We start from the raw sequence: 26582 nt of genomic DNA, 5'->3' as shown, positions 1-26582 counted from the left end.
GGAAGGGAAGGGAAGGGAAGGGAAGGGAAGGGAAGGGAAAGGGAGGGGAGGGGAGGGAAGGGAGGGAAGGGAAGGGGAGGGGAGGGGAGGAAAGGCGAGGCTAGGAAAGGCAAGGCAAGGCAAGGCTAAGCTTACACCTAGGAGAGAAAGCACAATAATCCGCCCCCACCAACCCTTAAAAAAAGTAAAAGAATAGAGCAAAGTATTCCAGGGATATATGTGGCCTATGGAAAGAAATCTCTCAAAATGATGTTTAAAATGTCACAGAAAGGGACAGAAAATAAAAGCTAATGAAAGAGTCCAAGAAAATAATTATAGTCAGTTTATTGGGCATCCCTAATTCATAGCTAAGATAATATTGATGTTTTGTGTTTGTTTAAAGAAATAGATGTAAAATGAAATATGTTAGGAGAAAACCTAAATAATACATAAGGCAAGGAGCAATCTGTCAACGTTTGGCATCCAGGAAGCCTCAGGGTTAATACCCTTCTGAATTTTAAAAGTGCAGTAGGGCTTCCCTAGTGGCGCAGTGGTTAAGAATCCGCCTGTCAATGCAGGAGACACAGGTTTAAGCCCTAGTCCGGGAAGATCCCACATGCCACGGAGCAACTAAGCCTGTGTGCCACAACTACTGAGCCTGTGCTCTAGAGCCCACGAGCCGCAACTACTGAAGCCCACGTGCCTACAGCCCGTGCTCCTCAACAAGAGAAGCCACCGCAATGAGAAGCCCGCACACCACAATGAAGAGTAGCCCCCGCTCGCCACAACTAGAGAAAGCCCACACACTGCAACAAAGACCCAACGCAGCCAAAAATCAATAAATAAAATATTTTTTTAATTATATAAAAAAAGTACAGTTAAACACATCAATTAATTGCCTATAATCTGAGGCTAAAACTTTTGGCATGCTTCCTTGTTCATAGCAATAACAGCACCAACAAGTATTTATTGAGTGTTAGCCATGGGTCAGATACTGCTGTGAGCACTGCAGAGCATACAGCATTGAAGGTGACAGACAAGGCCCTGTCCTTACAGAGCTTACGTTCTGTCACAAAGAGAAATGATAAATATGGTTGGACCAGGGAACAAAGCATGACTAATTCTCTGGTACAAAGCATCCTGCCTTATAAGGCAGAAGCTTTCTTGCTGAATGGCAATTTTACAGAGATCTAAATCTTTTCAGGTAGGGGAAACTTACTAATGTGTGTTTATAGGTTTGGGGGACTTTACAGAGGGTAGGATAGGACATAAAAGACAAATCCCACCAAGTCAGAGAAAAGGTAATGTTCTGACTCTTTAAACCCTGCCCATCCAGGAAACACAACAATTCCTCTGTGGCTTTGGTACAGAAGAACCTGGTTAATATAACAAATTTCTAGGAAGTTTTGCTACATTTGGAAGCTAATGGGAAACAAAGTTTGTCTTTCTCTTCTCTGCCACCTCCCTCATTCACTATGTCTTCTTGTAATTATCTCTTTTTTTCCCTTTCTCTATTTTGAGATTTTTTAATTCTTCAAAAATAAACGCTTTAACTTACTAAATGCATGTAGTATAAAACCAAATATAGCTTTATTTCCCTCACTTTATCCCTCTTATCTTATCCCTATAAGTCCCTTTCCCTCTTTTTTACCGCTCTTTGGTCCCTGACTTTCTTTCTATTCTACCATCCTTTTTCTGACCATTTCACTCTAATTCCCCTTCCATCTTTTCCATGTAGAAAAAATGATCACTAGATATAGGGAAAAGCAGAATCAAGTAAAACAAAGGGTTGACAGTATTCTATGTATGCAGATAAGTCTGTTTCACAAGAATTTGTCCTTTTGAGTTTAAAAAAATTGCCTTGTGTGAATAAATTTCACTAGAACTAGGGTTCCTAGATATAACACTCAAAGATTGTAAACATAAAGTTTTGTACATTTTCTTAGCTGTCTGAAGATATTCTTTCAAAAATTCTTTTGTGTTTTTGTCTATACTGAACAATTTGCATGAGAGAAAGAGAGGAGGAGAGAGCTGCCCCTGTCTCTGCCTCTCATCAGATGCCCATTTTCAAATGTCTCTTTAAGCCCCATGTCTGTCCTATCCTAAAATTGTCTTCAAACTGCATGCCTAGAACTCCTCACTTTACTATCCCCCCAGCCTGGCTCCCTGCAGGGATATTGGAGAAAGCCCAGGTTTGGAGTCACTGATACCTATTTGAAGCTCAGCTTTACTTGCCTAGTGACTTTAGGCAAGTTACTTAACTCTCTTAACAGTTTCCTCATCTGTAAAATGGTGCTCATAAAACCAACCTTATTATATCGTCACAATTATTTAATGATCTAATCCATAAATGTTCTAATCACACTATGTGGCAGACAGTTGTCATTTAATAAATAGAATATAAGATTTATATATGCATAAACATACGTATACATATATAAATAACGACATGCCCATCTTTCTCTCACATACACATGCAATTTACCTGTCTGTCGTCAATGCCATTCTCCCAGAGTTATGCCCTTTTGCCCTTGAAGCATTCACATTTTTCCAAATTCCCAATTAGCTAATGTAAGTATCTAATCACTGAAAATGTGCTAATGAGAAAGGATAAGAGAAGAGCACGCTGACTACTGCCTGCCAACTCAAATACCCCCCAGTGGTATAAATATGGCTCTTGGAAACAAAACTGTACTAAAAACTACATAGGCCAGAGCAGTGACTCACAGTGTGAATTTTAAGCAGCATCATTTGGGAACTTACTGTAGTAGCTCTCAGTAACCGTGTAACCGTGATTGCTTCTGTTACATGTGCTGATTCCTAGGCCTTCACTAATATAAAATCAATAAATAAAACAAATGGATATTGTGTCTTTTTTCATATAAATTAAAGTATGTGCAAAGATATTGTATTTGCCCCAGAACACTCTACAAAACAAATATAACTCCTAGGAAAATAAGATCATGAGAAGGTTAAATGCCCACGTAATATCTATTATAAAGCCAAGCTTAGAACACAATTCTCTTTTCAAGTCACTATTTCTAGACCACACCATGTTGACTTCATGAGGTTTAACTAAATAAAGGAAGTACTGCTTTGAAATTCCCCTTCCAAAAGATCCAAAATTTGTAAATTAGGCAACATCAAGAGAGTTACACCCTTTGCCACACTAACAGAAAACAGTCTTAAGTAATGGACTCGGTGGTTGGCTATGGGAGTCAGCCACTTAGTCATTTTTCTAGATGCTATCCATCATTGAGCACATTCCCGAATTTCATGCAACCTAATTTAAACATCTAACTGGTTGTTCTGATCGGAACAAACATTCAGCCCCAGTAAAAGCTTGATGATCCTGACACCTAGTGGATGTGAAGAAACTGGAAAAGATCCAGTTTGGGAAAAGTAGCTAGCTACTATGGCGGTATCTTGCAAACACACAGACCTTAATGATTATTAATATTATAAAATATGAACTCTAAAACCAGCCCTATAAAAGTCTATTTTGGCTCTGGATTTATCTTGTGGTCTATAAAAAGAGGCTAAAAGACGTGCACTTGGAAAGCATGTTTCCCTTTAACCTTACACATTTAGCAAATTTTTACTCATCTTCAGAGATCAAACAAGAAAACTAAAGGTAAACTAAAAAAAAAAAAAAAACTATTTGGCATATTTATGACTCCTTTCTTTAAGCTTGTATGTACATCCACATCCTTTTCTTGGTCTTGAGGTGGTTTTTCTCCTCACGTATCCCCTGTCAAATATAAAAGCCACCTGTTCAAGCTACATAGAGGTTCCCTTTATGCCACTAAGGCATCCTTAGTCAAAGGGTAGTTGAACCTTCACAAACCAGCAGGAGTTTTCTTTAAAAGAGGTAATAAGGACAGTCGTGGAAACCCCCAAAGTGCACATATAAAAGCAGGACAACGTTGAATGCCGCAGGAAGCCGTGTGAACACGGCAGGTCAGCACCACACAGCACAACTTATTTCTGCCCTAAATATTAGAAGATAAGTCTCCCCAGACCCACCTGAGCCTCTGACAGGCAGGAAGGCGAGAAGACTAAAGTGTTCGTATCGTCCACCAAGGAGAGCTCTAAATCCTACCTGCTGACGTTTGAAGGCTAAATAGTCCAGATTTTCCAGCTCCTTCCCAAGCTTCTGGTAGGTTTTCTGGAGGTCAGATTTGCTGGAAACATTTTTAAGAGACTCAAATGTCCTCTGAAACTGAAATCAAAAACAAAAGTAAATCATTAGGATAGCAGCATATTTTTCTCAAATTCCTAAGCAGTAACACAGACAAATAGTCAATACTGAGCCTCAGTTTCTCCTATTCATAATACAGAGGTAACAGAGGCTAGCTAATTGCCTTTGAATTAAATAGTTAGGCACAATTATACAGAATTAGAAACTATGTGCTAAGTACAAGCAACATTATTGCATGAATGAGAAGCCTGTTTAGTCCTCATTCTAACAAAAGAACATACTGCATTAAAAAAATTTTTTCTTTAACTCTTCATGTCTTAGGGTACACTGCTACCACTCCTAAAGAAAAAAATTGCAATGAATGTATAATTTCAAATCATAATGAGAAAGTATTAAAAAGAGGTCTCACATCCCAATCATGGAAACAAATTTATGTAAAGGTAGCCACTTGCCTCTATAGAAACATTTATGCAGAATAGGCACCCAGCAAACTTCAGCCAGGAAGATCTCTCAGATCTTATATTTTGAGAAGAAAGGAGAACAAATGTCTTGATGATCGAAGCATATGTAGCATGTTCAGCAAACATTTATTCATTTCTGCTCTATAACGGACATGAGTTAATGAAATCAGTTCTGCTGAATCAGAATGCTCCATTCATTTTTAAGTCAGATACTAGATAAACACAAAGAAGACAAATTGCAGTGTATCACAGAATATTGTTCTGCTACTAATAATTAAGCAAAAGGAGCTCACAAGAAATTGAATTCTTGGTTTATTTTAGTAAACTAGAACATACTTTAGAGGATTAGTGATTGAAAATGTCAAGTAATATTTGCAAGACATTTGCATCTGCTCTTTCTTTATGTCATTTATTTCCCATATTCTCAATGTGTGCCATTAGATAGAATTCTACAGAGACTTCACCATCTTAAACACACCAGAATTCCACTGTGACTATGATGCTACGAGACAGGCTAATAAGATTTTATAGAATATAATTAAGTTTCCAGGGAAATGATTTGACCCTTACTATTTCAAACTCCATGGAATAAGTCATATTATAATGGCATTCTACTGAATTAAATCCTCAATTTCATGAAAGCAACATGTTTATCTCAATCCAAGGTGACAGAGGAAAAAGAAACAGGAAATAATAGTGCTAAACTTTCACAGCAGGACAATAAATTAAATTCAACAAACAATCTTTTAGAGCCTACTATGTACAAGGCACTATGAATATAAAATATACTTCCTGCCCTAAAGTAACTTATAGACTACCAGGGAAATTAGACATGAAACTCAGAAATGGGAAAGATACTGACATTTACTGAGTGCCTGCTCAGTGCCAGGTACTTTATCCTTTCCAAGTTACTCCTCACAAGAATCACTGGAGTTCCTATTTGTCTTCCCATTCTACAAGTAAACTGAGACTCAGAAAGCCTGAACCATTTTTTTTCAATAATACATAATTTTAATTCATAAAAAGATACATTCATTAATTTTTCTTTCACCCAGCCTTTTCTCCTAATCTGGCTTTGTCCAGGTTCTCCTGAGAACCACAAAACCTTATATTAAGCCAAATGTTCCTTTTTTTCCAGTTTTATTGACATAATTGACATATAGCACTGTATAACCTAAGGTGTGCAGCATAATGACTTGATTTACATACATCACAAAATGATTATCACAATAAGTTTAGTGAACATCCATTATCTCATATAGATACTTTTGTAAGAAAGTATTTTATATTTCTTTTTAAAGAAATATAAAAAAAATATTATTTCCTTGTGATGAGAACACTTCGAATTTACTCTTAACTTTCAAATATAACATGCAACATTGTTAAACATATTTATCATGTTGTACATCAGATTTCTAGTACTTATTTACCTTATAACTGGAAGTTTGTACCTTTTGACTACCTTTGTCCAATTCCCTCTCCCACCGCACCCCGCCTCTGGTAATCACAAATCTGATCCCTCTTTCTACGTGGTTTTTTTTTTGGTTGTTTAGTTGTTTGTTTTTGAAGTATAACTGACCTATGTTAGTTCCTGGTTTACAACGTAGTGATTCGATATGTCTATACATTTCAAAATGGAACTGGATTTTTACTATAATGTTTATGCTTTTTCTACTCTACCATTAACTTTAACACAAGGCAAAGTAGTAAAAGGAGTGCAAAAAAGGAGATAAAAGTAACATGTGGTGGGACTTCCCTGGCCGTCCAGTGGTTAAGACGCCACACTTCCAATGCAGAGGGCATGGGTTTGATCCCTGGTCGGGGAACTAAGATCCTTAATGACACAAGGCATGGCCAAAAAAAAAAAAAAGTAACATGGTGAAATATTAAAAAAAAAAACATTGATACTGACAGAGAGACTCAGGTCATATGGAAGACATGAGGGAATTTGAGGTGGGCCTCAAAGGAGTTTTCAGAGCCTTAAATGGGAACTGGTTCTACCCATCAGTTTGAACAGCCAAAGTCTGTTCATTTTCCCCCTTTTGTAGCATAGTAAACAACTTTCTTTTAACATAATTTTAATGACCTTTATATGAACTATTTATCATGTTGTATGATCATTTCTGTGCCTTGCCCACTTCTTGGTCCCTTCTCACTATGTTCAAATCAAACTAACACCAGATCTGAGATTCTAAACAATTTAAGTAATTTTATATATAAATTAACATAAGCTATTTTACCAATCAACCTATTTAATTCTAAAGCATTCATCATCCCCTGCATCTTCTCTTCCCTAAGAAATATAAGCTCTATTTCTTAACTATTTCTTCTTCACATTTATCTGTGAATTTTATACAACTCCAAATAGGAATTTTAGGGTAAACATATTTTCAAGCCTTCAAAATAAGAAACATGAAAACCAATACATCCAGATAATATTTCCATGGCCAAAGAAAAAAGGGGGAAAATCCAGTAATGATACATCCCCACAAGATGTTTTCATTAAACATCAGAGTTTGCATAATGTGGAGATTTAAGCTTGAACTTTCATTATCAGAACTTACATCCTCTATTTATTGATACTAAATAGTTCCAAGTACTCAAACTATGATGATTCATTCATTTAAGTTCATTTTTTCACTTAAAACCACAAATAATTGTCAAGGAGAGGTAATACAAAATCTATAACTTTAAGCTAGATCCCTATCAAACACATCCCATTCCCGTCGGCTCACATATACACTTAAAGATGCTATAGAGTAAAAGCAATAATTTTACCTTGCAGGTGCAGCTGAAGTACAGAAGACAAAAAGAAGACAAAGGTTAAGGTGAGATTTATATTTTACTTAAAGAGATTTAATGTTGCCTTGATTCGAAAATTTTTTGTTCCAATAGCCCACTGTGCTTGATAATTGAAACAGACCTCTTGAGATTTTCTACATTAGTTTAGTGCACTGCAGTCTCATTATATTGACTGCTTCTCAAAATAAATGACCTCTCAGTTGAAGCTGGGAAAGGAAGCACAATCTAAGAGATTTTAATATTTCTGGATTTTACCTGTTCAAAGTTTTCAGTGGGAATTTTAAATGAACCAAAACCCCAAAATAATTTGTTGAACATTGAGTTTATCCTGTGTTAATATTTTTAACTCCTTGCAAACCAAATTCAAACTTTAAACAAAAAGCCCAATGAATAAATTTGAATCCAAAACAAACCTAGGTATGTTCTAAAAATGTCAAAACTGAATATTAAAACGGTCTCTGTACTGAGAAAGAAATCCAAATTTTGTCCTATTTGACTACCTTACCAAATTTCACACACAACAGACGAGAATAAGAAGATGCAAACAGTATCTCTAAGCCCAAACAGTAAGTATTGTATACCATAAAAGTAAGCAATGTAAACACACCCAGAGTTTTTTGTTTGTTTGTTTGTTTGTTTATTTTTGGCTGCATTGGGTCTTTGTTGCTGCACTCGGGCTTTCTCCAGTTGCGGTGAGTGGGGGCTACTCTTCGTTGCGGTGCGCGGGCTTCTCATCGCGGTGGCTTCTCTTGTTGCGGAGCACAGGCTCTAGGCACGCGGGCTTCAGTAGTTGTGGCACGCGGGCTCAGTAGTTGTGGCTCGCAGGCTCTAGAGCACAGGCTCAGTAGTTGTGGCACACGGGCTTAGTTGCTTCATGACATGTGGGATCTTCCCAGACTAGGGCTCGAACCCGTGTCCCCTGCATTGGCAGGCGGTTTCTTAACCACTGCACCACCAGGGAAGTCCCCAAAGTAGTAATAATAGTAATCCACAAAATAATACAACAGAGACCATGACTGCTCATCTCCCATTAAAATAACTGAAAATCTGCTTTGCAGAAAACAGAAGCATGAGTAAGACAGAGAAGAAAATATCTAGTTTGACTCAGCATTCCCTCTTCCCAAATACATTTTCCTCCTTTTCCTGACAACATGTTTTGAAATAAATCTAAGTCAATATTCTATACAAACTACACATTCAATGAGTTCATGAAAATTATGTAGATTCATGGAGTAATTTGAGAAAGAGAACAAGAAGAAACCAGCTGAAGCAGCAGGAAAAAATGCAGCCAGGGCTCTGGCAAGTAAAGTTTCCCTGGCACTCACCGCCAATGCCCTGGCTTCCTCTTGTAGTCAGATCAATACAATCAAATAATTCCACAGCTCCAGCAGCCTACTAATTCCCATAATGAAAGAATACTGAGTATCATTGCTCCAAAAGAATAGCCAGCTCAACAGTTGTCATTTTTCCTTATTTAATATTTTGTGCATTTGTACAAGGTACTAGATGTTACCTATAACAAAAAAAATTCCATACTCACAGCATTATATATACAAAAGAGTATCCTATAAGTACCTGACTGAAGGCACTGAATCACCAAGTGTGATCTTAGTGTCCCTAAAATGTCAGAGTGAAATAGTGCCAAAAGATTCTGGAAACTAAAGCAGATGGAAGTAATGAGCAAAGACTAAATATTAATGCTCTATAAATATTAATGTTTAGAGTAAAAAGAAATTGTTTTAAGCATAAGAAATGGCTAATCCATCCTACTTAAATATGGCAAATACAGAGCAACCAAAATGAAGTAATATTGAGAAAAAAAATTATTTCATTTTCTGAAGTCAGTACATTGACTTTCATACATATTTTCCAAATGAACTTACCAGATGATAATATCACTCATGAAAAGGGAGTTTACAGATAACGCTGAAAATTAAAGGACACATATATCTCAAATGATTTTTTACTGTAAGGAATGATAACCAAAGTTAAATTAAGAACATAGAACAAAATTGGGCTTGAAATCTAAACTAGAAGTAGTCCTGTGGAGTTGAAAGTACACTGGCCTTGAAGTCTGGGTTCAAGTCCTTGTTATGCCGTTTAATAATTTCATACCTTTGGACAAGTCACTACTACTCCAATTCTTGATTGTATTACCTGTAAAATGGGAGAAATTGTCCTTGCCTGCCTGCTTTATAAGATTGTTGTGAAATCAGCTGAGGAAAAATGGAACACATTCATTCTACAAATCTTTAACATGGGCCTGGCAACATGCCAGCTATGAAAGAAATGGAGGAAAACAAAAGAGAAATAGCTCTTGCCCTAGAAAAGCAAATCATCTAGCTTTACAGATTACTGCTTTATAAATTTTAAAGTTCCATAAAATTGTGAGACCACTGTCATTAAACTCATGCCCATTCAGTAGTGAATGAGGACTGAACAAAAGAGTAATTCAATAATTATTTATTGAGCATCTCTGAGCAAGGGATTTTTGAGGGAAATAGATACACTTATTTAGATTTTTTTCTTCAATATTACTACAAAACTTATTTTTATTTATTTAATTAATTCTATTTTATTATGGCAGAATACTTAACATGAGATACATGCTTCTTGAATTTTTAAGTATAAAATACATTGTTCTTGTCTATAGGTACAATGTTCTATATGAGATCTCTAGTTTATTCACATAGTTTAACTGAAACTTTATGCCCACTAATTCCCCATTTGTGTGTTCTTGGCACCCTTGTTGAAGATCAGTGACTGTATACACATGGATTTACTTCTGGGCCCTCCATTCTGTTCCACTGATCTACATGTCTCTCTTTATGCCAATACCATACTGTTTTGTTTACTGCAGCTTTGTAATATTTTTGAAATACAGTAGTGTGATGCCTCCAGCTTTGTTCTTCTTTCTCAGAATTGAGTTGACTCTTTGTGGTTTTTATGTGGTTCCGTATGAATTGTAGAGTTGTTTTTCAATTTCTGTTATAAAAATGTCACTGGGATTTTAATAGGAATTCCTTTGAATCTGTAGATCACTTTGGGTATGGACATTTTAACAATATTAAGTCTATCAATCCATGAACATGGGATGTCTTTCCATTTGGGTCTTCTTTAATTTCTTTCATCAATGTTGTATAGTTTTCAGTATTACAAATCTTTCACCTCCTTAGTTACATTTATTCCTAGGTATTTTATTCTTTTTGGTGCTACTGTAAATGGCATTGTTTTCCTAATATCCTCTTCAGATAGTTCATCATAAGTGTATAGAAATGCAACTGATTTCTATATCCTGATTATATATCCTACAACTTTACTGAATTTGTTTATTAGTTCTACCAGTTTTTTTGGTGGAGTCTTAAGGGGTTTTTTTGTATATAATATCATCTTATCTGAAACTAGTGACAGTTTTTCTTCCTCCTTTCCAATCTGGATGTCTTTTATTTCTCTTTATTGCCTAGTTGCTATGACTAGGACTTCCAATACAATGTTGAATAAAAGTGGTGAGAGTGGGCATCCTTGTCTTTTTCCTGATCTTAGAGGAAAAGTTTTCAGCTCTTCATCATCATGTATGATGTAAGTTGTGAGCTTGTCATATATGGACTTTATTATGTTGAGGTGCTTTCCTTCTATTCCTAGTTTGTTGAGAATTTTCAACGTAAGGTAGCTAGCTAGTGGGAAGCAGCCGCATGGCACAGGGATATCGGCTCGGTGCTTTGTGACCGCCTGGAGGGGTGGGATAGGGAGGGTGGGAGGGAGGGAGACACAAGAGGGAAGAGATATGGGAACATATGTATATGTATAACTGATTCACTTTGTTATAAAGCAGAAACTAACACACCATTGTAAAGCAATTATACCCCAATAAAGATGTTTAAAAAAAAAATGATGTTGAATTTTTTTCAAACTTTTTTTCTGCATCTATTGAAATGATCATGTGATTTTTACCCTTTATTCTGTTCATGTGCTGTATCACACTGATTGATTTTCATATGTTAAACCATTCTTGTATACCAGGTAAAACCCACTCGGTCACAGTGTATCATCCTTTAATATGCTACTGAATTCAGTGTGTTAGTATTTTTTTGAATATTTTTGCATCTATATTCATTAGGGATATTAGCCTGTAATTTCTTTTCTTGTAGTATTCTTATCTGGCCTCATAAAATGAGTTTGAGAGTGTTCCCTCTGCTTCAGTCGTTTGGAAGAGTTTGAGAAGCACTGACATTAATTCTTCTTTAAATGTTCAGCAGAATTCACTAGTGAAGCCATCTGGTCCTGGGTTTTTCTTTGTTAGGAGGTTTTGATTATTTATTCAATCTCCCTTCTTGTTATAGGTCTGTTCAGACTTTCTATTCCTTCATGATTTAGTCTTGGTGGTAAGTTGTATGTTTCTAGGAATTTATACATTTCTTCCAGGTATTGTTCATTGGTGTATAATTATTCATAGTAGGTTTGTTTTGTTTTGTTTTGTTTTGCGGTACGCGGGCCTCTCACTGTTGTGGCCTCTCCCATTGCGGAGCACAGGCCCCGGACGCGCAGGCTCAGCGGCCATGGCTCACGGGCCTAGCCGCTCCGCGGCATGTGGGATCTTCCCGGACTGGGGCACGAACCCGTGCCCCCTGAACCGGCAGGCGGACTCTCAACCACTGTGCCACCAGGGAAGCCCCATAGCAGTTTTTATGATCATTCTTTATTTCTGTGGCCTCAGTTGTAATGTCCCATCTTTCATTTCTGATTTTCTTTGAGTCTTCTCTCTTCTGTTCTTAGTCTAGCTAAGGTTTGTCTATTTTGTTTATCTTTTTAAAAAACCAACTCTTGGTTCTGTTGGGTTTTTTTCTCATTTTCCTAATTTCTATTTCATTTATTTCTGCTCTAATGTTTGTGATTTCCTTTCTTCTTCATTCTTCTAACTGAGCTTAGTTCTTCTTTTTTAGCTCTTTGAGGTATAAAGTTCTTGCTTGAGATCTTTCTTCTTTTTAACACACTATTGACTGGGGGATTCTTGCAGAAACGAACGCCTCTGGCTGGCAATTTGTTATGTAAGTGAATACTGAAACACCCACGTTTGAGTAAATATCAACAACTTATTTTGCACTTAATGTATTTCTTTGAAGCTTTGTACATGTCTTACTAAAGCATTCTAATATTTCATTAGAGTGTGATAGGCAGTATAGCAGGCACCTCTGTGCAGGGGAATAGAACATCTATTCCAAACATACCGTGTTTCACTGTGCTTTACCCTGGAAGAGCAGACTCTACACTTTCTGGCTGCACTTGTCTTTTTAGCCTTGTGGTTATTATTTCCTCTAGAATATGTTCTTTTATTTTACCTGATAGTCGACAAGGTGGATCTTTGCACAGGGCTCTTTTAGAAACACCACAAGAAGGACAAGGTGCAGGACTGCCACTACATTCACCAGAATGGTCAGTTACCCATTCTCTAGGTATTGCTAACAAAAATTGCTTGTAAGTCATTTTATCCTGTGCATTTAGGCTACAATAAATTTTAAAGCACTGAATAAACCATTTTCGAGTTTTCTGGAGGATATTGAAGTTTTCCAGATATTGATCAGATCAATCAACTCCTTTCATATATTTATTATACTCTAATATACAAGTGGGCTTTAGTTATCTGATGGCCAGTCCTCCTGTCTTCCTTTCCTGTAGATGCTATGGGGAGAGGCATCATGAATAGTTGTCAGCATGCAGACTAGCCTCTTGCCTTTCCAGAGAAGAAGAATCATTTCTCCCTTCCATAAGAATGCCATTTCTCCCCTCTGTAGATTTTTCGATTTCTCCTTTAATTGGTTTGGTAGACCACAATTCTCTCTTATAGTTCCACAAACTCTGGCTTTATTTTTCAACAATATTTCAGATGTGGACACACTGTTGTAATAATTGTCTTGGTAAAGATGGTACCATGAACCAAGATAAGGTTGTACGACCAATAATAGTTTCTTGCAGTTTCTTTCCTTCACCCATGTAAATCTCAAGGTTGCATATATATCCAGTTTCACTTTTGCTAACCATCCTGACCAAAATTCCATATTTTGTAAGTTTTCCAGGGTTAAAGGTTTTGAATCTGAGTTGTCCTCCCCACTTTATCATTGCCTCATCAAGTAATAGCTCTTATTTGGGTATATAGATCAATTGAAATTTTGGTAGAAATAATCCAAAAGAGGTTTAACTTTTGAAATTCTGTCTGCAGGAAGTGGAGTTTCTGAGTTATCATTAAAGTGAAGAAATGTCATTATTTGTTCAAACCTTCTTCCTGTCATAATCTTTGGAAAGATAGGTGTTTCAAGTAAGGGATCAGTCGACCAATATTCTTTCCAGTGTGACTTTCTTATTTGTCCCATCAAAATTATTAATCCAAGAAACTTCTTCATGTCACTATTGGTTACATCAGTCCATTTTAAAGCCTTATCATACTTTTTATATGATTTTTCATTCTGTTAGTAATACAAGTTTGTTTGAGAAGCGACCAACTCGAAAAAGTCATTACCAAAAATTAATTCTGTTATTTCACTAACACTTTGCGGGTTATTACATTCAACAGTTACACCTGACACACCTGTAAAGACTTCAAATTTTCATGAAATGTTGTCTTCAAGCCACTCTTCTGTAGAAGCAAAGGAGCATTCTCTAGCACTGTGAGTTTCATTTTCACTTTCTGTATCAGAATCAGTCACTAAGGTTTTTCATCTTTTTCTTGGTCTAATATTCAATTCACATCATCTGAATCAGAACTATATTCTGAAGAACTATAATCTTCAGAGACACTAGTATATATGTCACCTGGACAATCAGAGAAAGTATCTGCAAAAAATTCACCAAAAAATTCTTCTTCACTCAAAATTTCATGGAATCATTGTTTTAAATTTTACAGTAATAAACTTGCATTTATAATATATACAAGGTGGGAACAAAAACCTAACAGAGCAAAATGTGAATGATAATGACAATCATAAGTTGTATAATGAACCCCTGATCAATTTTAAGCTCTAACAACTTCGCATGGTGATGTTAATTGTATCACTCTCTAAAAACGTATTGATATGTCTCCGGTCAATAACGTTCAGGTAACAAAAGATGTATTAATAGGTCTCTGGTCAATAATGTGTTAATGTAGGGATTTATCTCTGTGAACTTCCTTCTTAACACTAGTTTTGCTGCATCCCATAAGTTCTGATATATTTTCATTTTCATTTGTTTCAAGGAATTTCCTAATTTCCTTTCTGATTCCAACTTTGACCTAATGGTTCAAAAGTGTGTCATATAATTTCCACATATTTGTAAATTTTCCAGTTTTCCTTCTCTGTCAATTTCTAGTTTCATTCCATTGTGGCAGAAAAGATCCTTGATATTATTTTAATCTTCTTAGATTTGTTAAGACTTGTTTTGTGACCTAACATGTTATCTATCCTGGAGAAAGAGCCGTGTGCATTTGAGAAGAATGTGCATTCTGCTACTGTTGGGTGAAATGTTCCATATATGTCTGTTAGATCCATTTGGTTTATATTATTGTTCAGGTCTTCTGTTTCCCTATTGATCTTCTGTCTAGATGTTCTATCCATTTTTCAAAGTGAGGTACTGAAGACTCCCACCTATTGTATTGCTATCTATTTCTCCCTTCAGTCTGTCAATGTTTGCTTAATACATTTAGGTTCTCTAATGTTGGATGCATATATATTTATAATTGTTTTATCTTCCTGGTGAATTTACACTTTCACCATTATATAATGTCCTTCTTTGTCCCTTTTGATAGTTTTTGACTTAAACTTCCTTTTGTCTAAATATAGCTCCTGATCCCTTTTGGTTACCATTTGCATGGAATATCTTTTTCCATCCCTTTACATGCAGCCTGTATGTATCCTTAAATCTAAAGTAAGTTTCTTTTGCACAGCATACAGTTGGGTCTTGTTTTTTTAATCCAGTCAGCCACTTTGTGTCCTTTGATTGAGTTTAATCCACTTACATTTAAAGTAATTACTGATAGAGAAGGATTTACTATTGCCACTTCATCAGTTGCTTTTGTTAATCTCTTAGTTCTTTTTTCTGTCTTTTCCTCTCTTGCTATCTTCCTTTATGTTTTGCTGGGGTTTTTATACTGATACACTTTGATTTCTTTGTGTGTGTGTGTGTGTGTGTGTGTGTGTGTGTGTGTGTGTGTGTAACTTCTACTGTATTTTTTGTGGTTACTTTGGGGTTTACATAAAATGTAACAGTCTGTTTTAAGCAGATAACAACTTAAGTTCAGTTGCATACAAAAACTGCACTTTTACTTCTCTCTCTCTCTCACACACACACACACACACACACACTTTATGTTATTGTTCTCAAAATTTACATCTATTCATGTTGTATAATTTTACCATATTTTTTAGTCATAGCTATTTTAAATATTTTTTCTCTTAACTTTTATACTAGAATGAAAAGTGATTTACCTACCACCATTACAGTAATACAGTATTCTGTATTTGTCTATATATTTACCATTACCAGAGTTTCATACTTCCTTATGCTGTAGTGTTGCTATTTCAAATCTTTTCATTTCAACTTGAAGTACTCCCTTTAGCTATTCTTGTAGGCCAGGTCTAGTGGTGATGAACTCCATCAGCTTTTGTATGGTAAACTCTTTTTTTAGTTAAAAAAAAAAAAAAAAAAAAAACACCTTCCCTGGCCTTGAGTAGTACCATGTTCACTATGATGTTCTCGAGCTCCACAGGCTGTGGTGCCAACAAGCCCACTGGGCTGAGCCACCAGCCAGGACTACACAAGGGAGCTGGGACCGGATGGCAATTGCCATGGCTCTATTTGGCTCACAGTGACCACACCATAGTTTCCCAAGCCTCCCTGGCTGATGCCGCCTGTCATGTACTCCCCCTCACCTCCCAGTACCACACTGACAACTTTGGAAATTCTTTATTGATCCATTTTTGAAGATAAGTTTTGCTGGGTATAGTATTCTTAGATGGCAGTTTTTTTCTTTCAGCACTGCCTCTGGCCTGCAAAGTTTCTGCTGAAAAATCCACTGATAGCCTTATAGGGGTTGCCTTGTATGTGACAAGTTGATTTTCTCTTGTTTGTTGTTTTTCACTCCCTTTTTCTCTTTGACTTTTGACAATTTGATTACAGTAGTCTGCCCTTATTGCAGGGATACATTCCAAGACCCCCCAGGGATACCTGAAACTATGCATAGTACCAAACCACATACATACTGTTTTTTCTTATACTAACAGGCAGGTAGCATAAAAAGCATGGATACACTAGACAAAGAGATGATTCATGTCCCAGACAGGACAGAGCAGGATGGCATGAGATTTCATCACACTACACAGAACAGCATACAATTTAAAACTTATGAATTGTTTATCTCTGGAATTCTCCATTTAATATTTTTGGACCACAGTTGACCATGGGTAACTGAAACCAAGGATAGCAAAACTACAGATAATGGCTACTACTGTATAATGCGTCCAGCACAGATTTCTTTGGGTACATGTTTTTCAGTATCTTTGGGGCTACTTAGATCTGGATTGCCATTTCTTTCCCCAGATTTAGGGTATTACCAGCCATTATTTATTTGAATAAGCTTCCTGGTCCTTTTTCTATCTCTCTTTTCTCCTGCTGATACTCCCATAATGTTTAATGGTATTCAATAAATCCTTTAGCTATCTTCAATCTTCATTTGTTTCTTTTTGCTCCTCTGACTAAACTATTTCCAGTGACCTATCTTCAAGTTCACTGATCCTTTCTTCTGCTTGATCTAGTCTGCTGTTGAATTTTTCAGTTCAATTGTTGTGTTCTTTAGCTCCATGATTTGTTTCGTACTTATTATATTTTTTACCTCTTTGTTGAAATTCTCACTTTGTTCATGCATTGTTCTCTTGGCCTCAGTGAGCATCTTTATGACTGTTATTTTGAATTCACTGTCAGGTAAATCATATAACTCTGTTTCATTAGGGTCAGTTTCTGGAGATTCATCTCATTCCTTTGTTTGGAACATCTTTGCCTGATTCTTCATTTTCCTTAGCTCTCTGTGTTGCTGTCTACATATTCGACAAAGCAGGCACCTTTCCTAGACTTTGTGGACTGGCTTTATGCAAGAGAAGACCTCCCACCAAACAGCTGGGCTTCTACCAACTCTCACTCCCTATGGAGAAACAGGCAGCTGCAGTTTTTGTCTACTTACTCTGTGCTGAGCCAGAGGGGGCAGGGAGCTGTGGTGTTTTACCAGTCTAAGCCACCCCCTCCATTTCTCCCTACCAGGTGGCTAGACTTTGATGGATCCATCAGAACTCCAAGACGGGCAAGATAAAGCCAGTTTTCTGGGGAGCCCCCTCAGAAAGGCTAGAGTGCTGGACTATGAACCAACCCCCAGGGGCAGGGACTCCAGTGAGAAGGTATCCCAAATATCCCTACTGAGGCAAGACTGAACACAAACCTGATTCATCATTCAGTGAGCATTCCACCAAACCACAAGGTCTCAAAGATTTGTGAACAAACGTTTAAGTTCACCCTAGAAACCTTCCCCAGGTGACCTCATACAAACCAATTGCTTCTCCTAATGCTTACTTCTTGAGGCTTTCCAATCTTATTCGCTCCAAATGTATCTTTCAATGTCTAGTACCTCTCATACATGCCTCAAATCCAATATGTATAAAATCTATAAACTGCTTCTCCTCTATGTAAACAGCAAACCAATGTCCTCAAAGCCCAACTAGATTCCTCGAAGGTTGCTTGATGCTTCCCTTTCCTTCTGAACAGATTCCAATCACTTTCCAAATTGCAGACTGTTCCTCCGTCATTTTTATCATTCATTCCCCACCCCACACCATCATTTATTCCCCACCCCACACCATCATTTCACAACCAGATGACATCACCTCATCACTGGCATCTCTGCCTCCACTCTGGCCCCCTTGCCCACTGCTACCAGAATAATAGTCCTAAAATTCAAATCTTGTATCATTTCCCTGCTTAAAATCTTTAATAGTTCCCCCTTAGCTTTCAGACTAAAGTTCAAACTTTTTAACTTAGCACATAGGCCTGTCACAAGTAGGTCTATGCCTACCTCTGCAGCTTCAACTCTTGTTCCTCCCACAAAATCATCCTTCATCCCAGCCGTTTAGAACTTCTACTGGTCTTTAAGCATGTACTATTCCCTCCAGGTAAAATGCTCTCTGCCCGCACCACTTTCTTTGTCTAGTTAACTCACTCTCCAAACTTAGCCTTGCATTATTCATTCAAAACACTCCCTTGATATAACTGCCATCATGCCTCCACAATAATTCCAGGAGAACAGGACCATGGTAGTGTATTTTCTAAATCTGACTCTCTAGCACATATTATGGTGACTGGCACACAGTAAGCACACAAAAAATAACTGTCTGCTGAATGGACTAATTAATGAAACTCGAGCTACCTGGAATGATGCAAGTCCTTTTTAAAAGTTAAATTTTTTTACATGGCTTAAATTTCCTTTGTCTCTAAAGTTTTCAATATGAAATTCAGCACAAATCCAGCAATTTGTGTCCTATTTGTCTCCATTTCTTATTTCTCCTATTCCATCTAATACCAGTCCTGTGACTTGGTTTTTTCTTTAAACGTTAAAAGCTCTCTACATATTTTGCCAAGAATCTCCTGTAGAATATACTTGGCTTCTAACAGCAATTTAACTATATAGTAATTTCTCTCCTTATAAACTGCTGATATTTTTAAAAATAAGATTTAGAAACCCTTTTGCTGGTACATATCTGCATTTTAACAATAGAAGGTGGCATCAAAAAGTCTCAGTTACCATTATTGTAATGTGTGATTTTCTGTCAATGTTATGAATATTCTTCATATTCAGAATTATTGTTCAGTATACAAATGCTTTATAGCAATGCTTGTAGCAAATATTAAATATGTATTTGACATAAAAAGTTATTAAATAGAGGTGCCATTTCCTATAATGACATCGGTCTATTTTTTAATCCAAAGGGACAAATATTCCCCGTTAAAAAAAATAAAACAGGCTATGGTATGATAACAGAAAAAGTCAGAGAAGTTAGTTCAACTCAGGAGTTAATTTATTTCCCTTCATTTTTAGGAATAAGGAGAATATTGCACTGCAGGAGTCGAAAAATGGGAGCAAGGTACCATAGTGGAAAAAGGTAGGACAAGGAAAGGAAGGAAGGTGAAAGAAAATTTGCACCAGTTCTTACAAGGTATTTTATATATTATATCATTTAATCTTCACAAGGCCCCTAAGTATTCAGAGTAAGTTTTATTATCCATATAGCTCAGAAGAAGAAACTAAGGTTCACAAATTTTTAATTTTCCCAAAGTCGCCCAGCTAATCAACAACAGAACCAGGATTCAGGCAAGGTCTCCCTGCTGCCAAAAGCCATCTTTGCTCTCCATCTTGCCCTGACCCCCAAAGAAAGCAAGAGATATGCAAGCCAACATTCTCTCAAAGAAAACTAACCCTTACAAAATTCATATGCCAATAAAATAGGATGTGGAATCTCGAGATGTATAAATAGTACAAAAAAGTTAAAAAAAACTTGAACAGTACCAGAGAGAAATTTTTAAATTTAAATTCCCATAGAAAATTATCAGCAGTGGTGGTAATAAAGCCAAACTGCCTTTCCAAGTTTCTACAATTAATTACATACTGAAATATCATCGCTTTTTTTCTCTGTCCTCTCTTACCTTTGATTTGGACTTAATTCCCCCCAGAAGAAAACATGTACTTCCTTAAGGAACTAGACACATTTAAAACTGCCAAGTCAGGAATCCTTGATATATTTAATTATATATTAACTCTGTATTGGCTGGCAGTACTTATCCTATGGAGAGTTACTCAGTGAATCATGTTTGCATGAGTTGGTGGTCTCAGTCTACATCTTCATAAATGTTTGATCATAACTGCATCTCTGGGACAGTCTCAGTGGAAAGAGGATAATTTAATAAAGATAAGGAATCAGGAAATATATAGGTACGGACTATCAATCAAAAGTAGAGTAATATCTCATTTACCCGACTTATAAAAGGAAATATACCTCAATAGGGATGAAGAATTTTGTTATTTAGAAAAAAATTATAATAAGGAAGAAAAGAGTAAGGCCACTTAAGAAAACATTGTGATAGCAGAGGAATTCTTTGACACTGTGCAATAAAGAATAAATACCAAAAAAAATGTAGCAGGGATTTTTGTGAGTGTTATTGGGGGGAGAAAGCCCAAACTGAGCAGAAGCTTGCATAAAATAATAAGACTGGAGGAGAGGCAGGTCTTTGTCCATCATATTCAAAACTAGGAAAAGAAATAAAAAATTAGGCCACTGCTTTTGAAAGAAGAATGTGTGTCCAGAAGAAGAAATCTAGATCTTCAAAGTTGATGCCCTCCCCGCAAAAAACATAGATTATTTTACAATAGGATGGTGTGTGTGTGAGAGAGAGAGAAAGAGACAGAGAGAAAAAGAGAGAGAGAGAGAGAGAGAGGGAGTTGACTACAGAGTTCTTAGGAAAGGAACAGTTTATATTGAGGAAAATACCTTCAGATGTAATTTAAGAGACATAGTGATATCTGAGGAACAAATGAGCAGAGGCCGAGTCAACGGTGGCTTGACAGAATATTTTACTCCTTAGGGGTGTGAGGGAAAACAAAGGAGAGTAGGTAGGGAGAAAGGAGGTAGAAGGACAATGAGATGAAGTTGCTTCAAACGATTTTGAAGATTTCTAATATACAAACTGAAACCACTTAGAATATATTGTTACACTACAGAACCCCCTCCCTTCCACCTTCCAAGTTTCTAATAGATTTGCCATATACATGAACATGCCTTGTGCGGGAGTATTTGTATGTATATGTGTGTGTTAAAGGGGAAAAGGGTCATCTTCCAAGTATGAATTAACATACTATAGAATAGCAGTAGAAAGACCATCCATAACCTAAAGTAATTCTGTGGAAGCAAGAGCTTGGAGCCAGAGATGACCCTGAGAATATGAGCCTAAGAAAATTTGCAGAAATCTTGGGAGAACATTGTACTTTACAGGACGTGGAATGAGGGTTCAAACCAATTATATCTAGATCTTAAGGGCAAGGAGATGCTAGCAGATGAGTAGTTTATAACCATAAGTAAGTAGGATGTGAGTAACTGAAAAATGAAAGTCAAAAAAAAAAATAGAAAAGGAATAAAACCAAGCAAACAATGGTCACTTAGAGCTCTTATGGGGTTATTAAAAGTAAGTCATGCCAAACTAACGTCATTTCCCTTAAAATTGGGGCTACGAGACTGGTAAATCTGTGATGCCACAGATATAATACATCTTGATTTCAGAAAGGTCTTTGAGAAAGTACTAGAGAATAAAATAAAGAAACATGGTTTATTCATTCAAATGAAGTGAATTTGAAGCTCATTTCAACGACTTTATTCAAAACATGTTAATATTTGATTGATGCTATCTAAAAGAAAGCTATAGCATTAAACAATTTTTAATGAATAAATTGTTAAAGAAATCTGAAAATGACACCAATTTGGGAGGGGAAAACAAATCAAACGTCAAAAAGATCTGGATGGGGCTTCCCTGGTGGAGCAGGGGTTGAGAGTCCGCCTGCCGATGCAGGGGACATGGGTTCGTGCCCCGGTCCAGGAAGATCCCACATGCCACGGAGCGGCTGGGCCCGTGAGCCGTGGCCGCTGAGCCTGTGCATCCGGAGCCTGTGCTCCGCAGTGGGAGAGGCCACAACAGTGAGAGGCCCGTGTACAGCAAAAAAAAAAAAAAAAAAAGATCTGGATGGATATAACAAAAAGACAACTAAGAAGATAAAATGCATTGAATATAAATATAACATCAACCTTTACATATAAAAAGATAAAACTAGTATCACAGGAGGAAGATCTAGATTAAAAGTAGTCCGAGTTCAGAGACTTGGAGGTTTTAATTGCTCACAAAATCAGTAAGAACCAACAGCATGACAAGGCTATCATAATAGGTAAGATAATACTGGACATTAAATCAGGGAGGTAACTGTCCAAGTATAATATGGAATGTTCACATGAAAGCATTTGTTTTTATTTCAAGATGTTTTGATTTCAACATTTTATGGCAGTTACCTATCTAGAATATGCATAGGAAAGGATTTACAGAGATGATTTGGGGGATTTTTGTTTCCTATATTAGCAAATTAGTAAGTCACAATTCAACCCTCTGCTGAAGAAAACTAACAAAATTTGATGAAATATAAAATACTTCATGTTAAAAACATCAAAAAGCTAACAAAACAGTGCGGAATTTCCTGATATAAGTTCCAGAAGAGGTAACATTTAGTATACAAAGATAGCCATTCACATGAGAAGACAAGACACCATGAGCATAATAAAATGACAGCAGCACAAGCAGACACCCAGGGAGTCCAGACACTGAAATTTTCAAACTTTAACCATAAAACAAATCTGCTTACAGTGTTAAAGTACATCAAAAAACTTAAAAGCTTTTGCACAGCAAAGGAAAATATAAACAAGATGAAAAGACAACCCTCAGAATGGGAGAAAATATTTGCAAATGAAGCAACTGACATAGGATTAATCTCCAAAATTTACAAGCAGCTCATGCAGCTCAATAACAAAAAAAACAAACAACCCAATCCAAAAATGGAAAGAATACCTAAATAGACATTTCTCCAAAGAAGATATACAGATTGCCAACAAACACAAGAAAGGATGCTCAACATCACTAATCATTAGAGAAATGCAAATCAAAACTACAATGAGGTATCATCTCACACCAGTCAGAATGGCCATCATCAAAAAATCGAGAAACAATAAATGCTGGAGAGCATGTGGAGAAAAGGGAACCCTCTTGCATTGTTGCTGGAATGTAAATTGATAGAGCCACTATGGAGAACAGTGTGGAGGTTCCTTAAAAAACTAAAAATAGAACTGCCATACAACCCAGCATTCCCACTACTGGGCATATACCCTGAGAAAACCATAATTCAAAAAGAGTCATGTACCACAATGTTCATTGCAGCTCTCTTCACAACAGCCAGGACATGGAAGCAACCTAAGTGTCCATCATCAGATGAATGGATAAAGAAGACGTGGCACACATATACAATGGAATATTACTCAGCCATAAAAAGAAATGAAACTGAGTTATTTGTAGTGAGGTGGATGGACCTAGAGACTGTCATACAGAGTGAAGTAAGTCAGAAAGAGAAAAAGAAATACCGTATGCTAACATATATACATGGAATCTAAAAAACAAAGAAAAATGGTTCTGAAGAACCTAGGGGCAGGACAGGAATAAAGATGCAGACGTAGAGAATGGACTTGAGGACACGGGGAGGGGGAAGGGTAAGCTGGGACAAAGTGCGAGAGTGGCATGGACATATATATACACTACCAAATGTAAAACAGATAGCTAGTGGGAAGCAGCCGCATAGCACAGGGAGATCAGCTCGGTGCTTTGTGACCACCTAGAGAGATGGGATAGGGAGGATGGGAGGGAGACGCAAGAGGGAAGAGATACGGGAACATATGTATATGTATAGCTGATTCACTTCATTATAAAGCAGAAACTAACACACCATTGTAAAGCAATTATACTCCAATAAAGATGTTTAAAAAAAAAGACTGAAACAAGATCATACAAGACATGGAAATTCTAGAGTATCCAGAGTAGTCTGAAACTGTCATATAAGGAACATTCAAAGGTCAAGAAATTTTTAGCTTAAATAAGATAAGACATATGTAAGTCCTAAGAGTAACCATCAGTTACTTGAAAACTCCATTTTCCTATTGCCTTGATTCTGTGTTTCTCCAGAAAGTAAACTAGAAGCAGTGAATGGAAATAGCAGGGATGCAGCTTTAAGCTCAGTTTGAGAAAAATGTCTTCAGCAATTAGAATTATCCAATATCTGTTTCACTGTCTCACAGAATTGAGATTGCTATCACAGAAAGTGATCACATATATTGTTAGACAGTTGTGTGTATCACATATTGTAGGACAGTCTATCTACTTCAATAAGATACTAGAGTAGAAGGGCACTGAAGTTTATCCACTACGATTTTTTCATTCTAAGTAGAAATTTAATAGAACCATAAACATTAAAAATATTCTAAGTCACAATATTCCAATGTATGGTCTGAGAATGTTCCAGGATTCATATATTATAGAAGAGTTCTGGGGTCAAGAAATTTGGGAAACTCTGGGTTAAGCAAAGTTAAACAACTTTCTTTGCTTCAATATTTCTCACCAACTTTAATGCTAATGTGCATCAAAAACATTCAAAGGGAATTTCAGTGTGCAGCACTGACCATAATAAAAACTTTTTTTCATGTTGCATATTTATAAGACAGGTTCTGCAGAATACTTTTAGGGGAATATTGGGCTAAATAATTCTAATCTTAATCTCCAAAAATATTTTTCAATTTGCCTTCATTCTATGTGAAACCTTGAAAGAATTGAGTTGAATAATACAATTCAAATATAAATTTTTATAAGGATGAAACAATAAAAAACTATCACAATTTACCACCTCCTAATTGATTATAAAGGCAGTAATTTTCACCTTACCAAAGCCTTTCATTCTGCCTATCCCAACAAATCTAGAGTTAAAACAGGAAATACTGGGTCATTGGAACTAGGAATTACCTGGCATTTAATCTTTCATGCTCACTTCTGGTTATAGCATTTATTAGTGTCTATATTCAAATATAAAAAATGAAGCTCAGAAATTTTCAGGGATTTGTTTAAGGTATCCAACAAACCAGTAGCCAAGTAACAAAAAACATTGTTCAAATATCTCACATACAAATCTATTGGTAGATAGTTGCTAGTGATGAAAACTAATCCCTTTCCTGAAAAGCTACTTAAACAACAGCTACAACAAAAAGGTGCCAAATTGCCTTTTTGCAGTAATAAAACTATCAAAAGAAAAGGAATCTGAAAGTATAAAGGAAAGGTCACTCTACTTTAGGGTTAAAACAAATATTAGTAAGTAAGAGAAAGATTAAAAAAAAAAAGGTTTAGCTTAGCAATTAGAGAAAATGATTTTGACAAGAAGGTCAATCAGACAAGGCCATCATTTGCCTAATAACGTAGTGATACTACAGTCACCAAGCGCCTTTATGAAAATGCAGATGTATTAATGAACAGAAGAGCAAGGGTCCTATTTAAAGTAGGAGAAACAGCAGCAACTCCAAAGAGTTCTTTGCAACCTTTTCATCTAGACACTATTAATGACTTGGTCAAACTAAATAAATTAAGAAAGTGAAAAAGGCTGAAATAAAATTCTCCTTCTACTAAGCTTCTGCTAAATGGTTTTGTCTAACAAAATAAAGCAAGCAAGATATCTTGCTGCCTTTGTAGTCTCTCCTAGTTAAAATATGTTCTTTACTCTTATTAAATCCATTTATACATTTTCATAATGGATTACTACAGACAACACAGACTACCTGCAAACATGCACTGTTTATCTTAGATCAAGAGGAGCTGGCAGGGCTTCCCTGGTGGCGCAGTGGTTGAGAGTCTGCCTGCCAACGCGGGGGACACAGGTTCGTGCCCCGGTCCGGGAAGATCCCACATGCCGCGGAGCGGCTGGGCCCGTGAGCCATGGCCGCTGAGCCTGCGCGTCCGGAGCCTGTGCTCCACAACGGGAGAGGCCACAACAGTGAGAGGCCCGTGCACCGCAAAAAAAAAAAAAAAAAAAAAAAAAGAGGAGCTGGCAAAGTAGTTTTCATTTACAAACTAGCATAAGCTTCCACATGCCTTAAGCTTTTAAGTTTCTCGTTCTCAAATTATTTATATTTACATATTTGTTTTCTATATTATCTATATAATTGTTACTATATATATATTTATATAGGGCATAATCATTTAAACGGTCAAAAGCCTAGAACTTTCTCCTAGCCATTTCCTTATCAGTAACTCATCTTCTGTTTTTCAGTCTCCCACTGGCTTTAAGACTAACTTCTGGCTTCATTCTTGTCAAGTATGCATTAGTTTCACAACCCAATCCAGTCATCTTGTGATGGGTGACATTAAGAAACGTGACTGAGGCCGGGATGCGCTCGGATTGATGCCAGGTTCAGAAAATGGAATTGTAAGTGAGAACAATGCCAAGGTAAACTAAGCCA

At 36.6% G+C, this 26582-nt stretch overlaps 1 protein-coding gene across 1 annotated transcript in view; it reads right to left on the bottom strand.

The window, feature by feature from the left end:
- Nucleotides 1-26582, bottom strand: part of CTNNA3 (catenin alpha 3) — a 1581323-nt gene that overhangs the window by 1453504 nt on the left and 101237 nt on the right. Inside the window, exon 5 of the mRNA XM_067710819.1 lies at nucleotides 4082-4201. Coding sequence (XP_067566920.1) covers nucleotides 4082-4201 — 120 coding nt within the window. The remainder of the gene's footprint in view (nucleotides 1-4081; nucleotides 4202-26582) is intronic.

Source organism: Pseudorca crassidens, chromosome 16 (genome assembly GCF_039906515.1).
Source record: "Pseudorca crassidens isolate mPseCra1 chromosome 16, mPseCra1.hap1, whole genome shotgun sequence".
Taxonomy (NCBI): Eukaryota; Metazoa; Chordata; class Mammalia; order Artiodactyla; family Delphinidae; genus Pseudorca; species Pseudorca crassidens.
The sequence above is the reverse complement of the archived record's forward strand: the minus strand, read 5'-3'. Positions and strand labels throughout refer to the sequence as shown.